Source organism: Leptonychotes weddellii, chromosome 12, assembly GCF_054177405.1.
Source record: "Leptonychotes weddellii isolate Sample4059 chromosome 12, ASM5417740v2, whole genome shotgun sequence".
NCBI classification, from domain to species: Eukaryota; Metazoa; Chordata; class Mammalia; order Carnivora; family Phocidae; genus Leptonychotes; species Leptonychotes weddellii.
Genome location: NC_138380.1, coordinates 1,370,436 through 1,376,492, shown reverse-complemented (window position 1 = coordinate 1,376,492; position 6,057 = coordinate 1,370,436). Strand labels below are relative to the sequence as shown.

At 39.1% G+C, this 6,057-nt stretch overlaps 2 protein-coding genes across 5 annotated transcripts in view; both read left to right on the top strand.

Moving 5' to 3' along the window:
* DNAJB6 (DnaJ heat shock protein family (Hsp40) member B6) overlaps window positions 1-6,057 on the top strand; it is a 398,231-nt gene that overhangs the window by 229,717 nt on the left and 162,457 nt on the right. The window lies entirely within an intron of this gene.
* UBE3C (ubiquitin protein ligase E3C) overlaps window positions 1-6,057 on the top strand; it is a 123,968-nt gene that overhangs the window by 36,520 nt on the left and 81,391 nt on the right. Inside the window, exons 6-8 of the mRNA XM_081800882.1 lie at window positions 324-584; window positions 1,201-1,355; window positions 5,191-5,378. Of these exons, the coding sequence (XP_081657008.1) occupies window positions 324-584; window positions 1,201-1,355; window positions 5,191-5,378 (604 nt within the window). The remainder of the gene's footprint in view (window positions 1-323; window positions 585-1,200; window positions 1,356-5,190; window positions 5,379-6,057) is intronic.

The following is a 6,057-nucleotide window of genomic DNA, read 5'->3' as shown; positions in this document are numbered from 1 at the left end:
TCTAACAATAACTTTTACATGGATGCTATTTTACATATAGACTTCAAAGTCAAATTTTTACTTTATTAATGTGACTCAATTTAAAGAAAAGTTTTACTATTTCTGTTTGGCTTGTATCCCAATATAAATTTATAATTCTGATGGTCTGGTTATTTTCCTGTCTTCTAGTAGCTATTGAAAGATATAAAGACATGGTAGAGTTTTCTCAATAGGAAATGCACAAAATCAGTTAATTTCAAGGCAATTTAGTTGATACTGAATGCTTAACTTCAATTAATTTAGAAAAGAATATTTCATAAGTTAATTTTAATCGGTGATTTTATGAACAGTATGTTTTGATAAAAGCTTCCATTTTTCTTTCAGGCAACAAGTTTTTAGCGCCTTCACTGAGGAGTTGTTGGCAGCACCTTTTACAGATCAGATTTTTCATTTCATCATTCCAGCCTTAGCGGATGCACACACTGTTTTCCCTTACGAGCCCTTCCTGAGCGCACTGTTGTTCCCAGAGAGCAGGCGCTCCAAGACGAGCAGTGGGGCACCGTGGCTCTTCTTCTTTGTCTTAACTGTTGGCGAGCATTACCTGGGTATGAGATAAAAGACGTGTTCTACTTGAACTCGTATTTACATAGTACTGGCAGATAGAAGTCAAAAGAGAAGCAAATCCAGTGCCAGGTGTATGTTGTCAAGGTGGCCCCTGGGGGAGGGGGTGGATTTCTTGTAAGAGTGTATTTGCTAAAGGTCTGTGTCCTAGACAGTGGGGAAAGTTTCTAGGCACATAAAAAAGTCCCTATTCAGCGACGCCTGTCTGGCTCCATCAGTGGAGTATGTGACTCTTGATCTCCGGGTTGTGAGTTTGAGCCCCACCATGGGTGTAAAGATTACTTAAAAAAAAAAAGGCTTGATTCAGGTACATGTTACCAGGCCACACAGATTAAAAAGAATTTTAAAGTTGAATGGGAGAACTCCTGTGAGTGCAGGGATGTTATCCCCACTTATGCTAAACTTCTAATGTGTGCCTATTCTAGAATTATAGCGTCTTTCTCTGATGTATTTTAATACATCTGTACATGAGTTGTTAGAATTTTGATAATAAGATGTGGTCAGAAATGTTTCTCTGAATATAAGAAAAATGATACCTGAGTTTTCTAGTTTTTGTTTGATCATTTCTAATGAAATACTACAACTGACTGTTTTACAAAGGGACCCTCTCTGAGGAAGGACTGCTGGTGTATTTAAGAGTACTCCAGACCTTTCTCTCTCAGCTACCAGTTTCACCTGCCGGCACGAGCTGTCAAGATTCGGCCAGTGACTCAGAAGATGAGGGTGAAGAGGCCGATAAGCAGCCGAGCGCTCCGGTAAGCTCCAGGGGGCCTGGGGGGTCAGTGAACGAATTACACTACATATCACTCCATCTGATTTTGAAGTCACTTTTAACTTTGTGTCCATCCTTACTTTTGGCTACATAAGTAATACATGAAAGCGTTCTTGTTGTAAAGCATTCAGACTGCAGATGAAGTCCCCTCCCTTCCTCGGCCACCCTGTTCTTTTTTTTTTTTTAATTTTTTTTTTTTGAAGATTTTACTTATTTATTTGACAGAGAGAGACACAGAGAGGGAACACAAGCAGGGGGAGTGGGAGAGGGAAAAGCAGGCTTCCCACGGAGCAGGGAACCTGATGCGGGGCTCGATCCCAGGATGCTGGGATCGTGACCTGAGCCGAAGGCAGACGCCTAATGACTAAGCCACTCAGGCGCCCCTCGTCCACCCTGTTCTTTCCAGAGATGACTGTCCTGGCGACTGGGGATTGGGATGTTCTTCCACACCTTCTCCTGCCCATCCATAGAAGTGTATGTGGGGGTACATAGTTATGTGGGTTTTTTATGCAGAGTAGACCATGCTGTATATTAATTTGTTACTTGGGAAATTTTCCTAGAAGTGAAATTGTTGGGTTTTTTAACCCAACCCATTTTTAAGAATTTTTTATCGCAACTTTGTTGAGATACACTTTACCATAAAACTCGCCCTTTTAAAGTGATGTACAGGGGCGCCTGGGTGGTTCAGTCGGTTAAGCGTCTGCCTTCGACTCAGGTCATGATCCAAGGGTCCTGGGATCGAGTCCCGCATCGGGCTCCCTGCTCTCTGGGGAGCCTGCTTCTCCCTCTCCTCCCCACTTGTGCTCTCTATCTCACTATCTCTGTCTCTCTCTCTCAAATAAATAAAAAAAATCTAAAAAAAAATAAAAATAAAGTGATGTACAGTTGAGTGATTTCTCAGTATATTCGCCTAACCGCAGCCACCACCACTCGGGTAGAGCATTGTCTGCGCAGAAACCCGCGCCCATCAGCAGCCACGCCCTCCCCTTCTCCCAGCCTCAAAGGGAAAAAAGGTTTTCTTCCGTACCCTATGTTGTGGACACCAAGTAATGTCTCCTGTTAATTTTTGGCAGTTTTGTAGATGACAAATGTTAGATTTATTTTTAAAAAATGAATATTGAGTTTATTGTAACGTATAAGCATGGTTTGCTGTGTATTTTCAAGGAATAAAAAGCTCTGCATTATACACACACATAATTTATGTGTCTTCAGTGATATATCTGCTGATTTTTCTCTTAATTACACAATTGAAATAACTTGAGATAAGGCTGACATGGGTTTAAATATTTTTTTTGTTAGGAAATTTCCCATTATTAATACTAAGTCCAGTCCCAGGAAGAAGACACTCCAGAGTGGCTCAGGTTTCCCAGGGGACGTAAATCTTCAGGATCTCGTGAAGTGAGAGGGTGTGTTAGTGCTCTGCCTTCCAACACAGATAGCTTCGTTAGCAGAGATGAAGAGTCATTGCCCCTTACAGCTAGGGGAAGGGCTAGTTACAGAGGGGCAAAACTGAATGTTTTGGTGGAAGCTGCAAGTCTTGCATCTGTCAGAATTCAGAACTGCACATAAAAATGTGAATTTTTTCTATGGTAAAAAAAAAGTGGGATTCTGTAGATGGAATGTAGATAAAACTTTTGTTTTTAGAAAACACTTTTTTAATGCTTAATTACCTTCTAGAGAAGCTGTGAAATTATAATGTTTATACACAATATAATTTGTATCCACGTGAAAATGAGGCTCTGGGCTGCGTCTGCTGGAGAGGTGTTAGGAAGTCCCTTCTCACTGTGGACACAAACAGAAGAGCAGAATATGAGACACAGGAAACAAAAGAATGCTCAGGCTCGCTTGTGGTTACACTGCTAGAACGTATAAAAAGTGTAGCTTGTCTCCCTCTCTGATTTTATTTTTTTCTTTCCCTTCCCCCATGTTCATCTGTTTTGTTTCTTAAATTCCACGTATGAGTGAAGTCATATGACATAAGAGGCTCTTAACTCTAGGAAACCTACTGAGGGTTGCTGGCGGGAGGGAGGAGGGGGATGGGGTAATTGGGGGATGGGCATGAAGGAGGGCATGTGATGTAATGAGCACTGGGTGTTATTTAAGACTGATGAATCACTGACCTCTACCCCAGAAACTAATAATACACTATATGTTAACTAAATTGAGTTTAAATTTTAAAAAAATTTATTTTTAAAAGCCCATAAGACTGGGGCGCCTGGGTGGCTCAGTTGGTTAAGCGACTGCCTTCGGCTCAGGTCATGATCCTGGAGTCCCGGGATCGAGTCCCGCATCGGGCTCCCTGCTCAGCGGGGAGTCTGCTTCTCCCTCTGACCCTCCTCCCTCTCATGCTCTCTGTCTCTCATTCTCTCTCTCTCTCAGATAAATAAATAAAATCTTTAAAAAAAAAAAAGCCCATAAGACTATTGGAGAATATGGCTTAGAACTTTTATTTTGAAGTTTCTAAATGTAAGCCTTTGAAGTGTGAGCCATTGCATGGGCTAGGCATCCCATAAAGTCATTAAAATTTTTTTTGACAAACTGCAAAAAAAAAAAAAAAGTGCAGCTTCATTTTGTTACTTATATTTTTGGGAAATTTTACTCCACTTTATTTTTCTTCCTTAATATACAAGGGTTTCAAGGTCTGTGTTACTAGAATTATATGACGTGGTACTTTTGTTTCTCTTTTTCATTTTTTTCTCTTCATTTTCCCTTGCATTGTTTATCATCTCTCCTTTCTTGTCCACTTTTGGGTTCAGAACCAGTGACCCAGTAGTAGGCCAGGTACTCAACAGATTTGACTCAAAATCTTTTCTTTATTTTTTGGTCTGATCTTTTGATGGCTGCTTATATATTATTTCCTATGAGAATTATGTAGACTTTAATTTGATTGAATGAGATTTTCCAGAGGCAAATTTCACTGTTTATGAACTCTTAGGTTTCTGTATAATCAGTTTAGTTATTATTTGTGTATAATTTATTTTAAATATGTACACTACAAAAATAGTACCAATGTACTCTATTCCTAACTCCTTTTATTAGGTGTATCTTATTTACAGATTCAAGTTTGACAGATAGAATTTATTACTTTTATCTAAAGCAATGTTTTGATAGATTATTATAAGTTACATAAATTATATCCATTTAAGTTTCCAAACAATGTATTCAGCAATACCCAGTGTTGTGTATATATATTCATATTTATATATACTTGGATATATACATACATATATGAAAAAAGTATGTATTTCTGGTTAATACCCCAAATAGGTAAATGCATAGTGTCTTAGTTCAGGTTTTATTTGGTGAATCAGATCTTTAGAGAAATTAAGATATAAAATGTATCTCTTTTGTTTTTCTAAAAATAAATTATTTAAGATTCTATTTTTGCTTAAACTGTAATCTCCCAAATAATTTAAAATGGAAATTCTGCTACATGATAATATATTCCCACCCATGTATGCTTAATACAATGGTGTCTAAAAATACGAAATTAACTTTTCTTAAAATGTCAATACTGAAATACTGTCACATCAGTAGGCAAAAACTGAGTATTTACAGTCCCTGTGTTGGTAATGCTGGATAAAATTGGTGTCTAATGTAGATAGTGACTGTGGAACTCTAGAGAATTTCATATTACTTTAATGGATGCATTTGGAGAGCTATTGATTTGTCCATTGTGATGTGGGTAACTTTTAGATAATGCCTACTTTTTATTTTCATTTGAAGTAAGATCAGATTTCATGTGTGTGTGTGTGGTATAGAAGGTCATTTCTAATAAAACGTCGTTAACTCAGAGCAATTTATGTGGTGTGTTTTAGGAGGATGGTAGGCTCTCAGTACCATACATAACGGAGGAGTGTCTGAAGAAGTTGGACACGAAGCAGCAGACCAACACCCTGTTAAACCTGGTGTGGAGGGACTCAGCCAGCGAGGAGGCCTTTACTCTGATGGCATCGATCGGCCACACGCTTATGGTGCAGCATCGGATGGTGGTGCCCAAAGTCAGGCAAGTGTTGTTGGGCACTCCGTGAACGATGCAGTGTGCCTCCCCCCGTGCTTTGTTCCGGCTTCCTCTGTAGCAGTTTTATCTGCCCACTTTTCTGATAGAATATGATAGAGGATATTCAATTGTGCAAGCACTTCGTGGAGAATGAAAGTTGGTTTTTCTTTTCTAAACCGACTGATACTGTTTGAATCCGTTTTCCTGGCCTGTCATGTATTAAATGAAATAAGCTCATTTTTCTGGAGTATCTTGGAAATGAGAGTGGAGTTTAGTCCTAGCCGCCTTCTGAAACATTGGTCTCATGCCTGTGTATAGAACCAATATGTTACGTATCTTTTAGGCTTTTTCCCACAGGACTCTTTATCATTCGCCCTCGACAGTTTACTCTAGCACCCTGAGATTTTTGCCTCTCAAAACTTTGGAATAAACTTTTGAAAGGGACAAAACAAAACATACAAGTTAGATAAGTGGCTTATTTCATTGAGGTAAGTAAGTGTGACCATAATGTTGAACTATTTTTCTCTCTCTCATTTGAGTAATAGTTCAGTGGTTTCTTGAGAATTGCACAAATATTTCACAGGGTGCAAAGATACATAGTGGTTCTAGGAGGAACGAAGGGACTGACGTTATATAGGCATTCTGCTGACAGGCGCTGTCTCTTGATGTCCTGTGTTATGTCGGA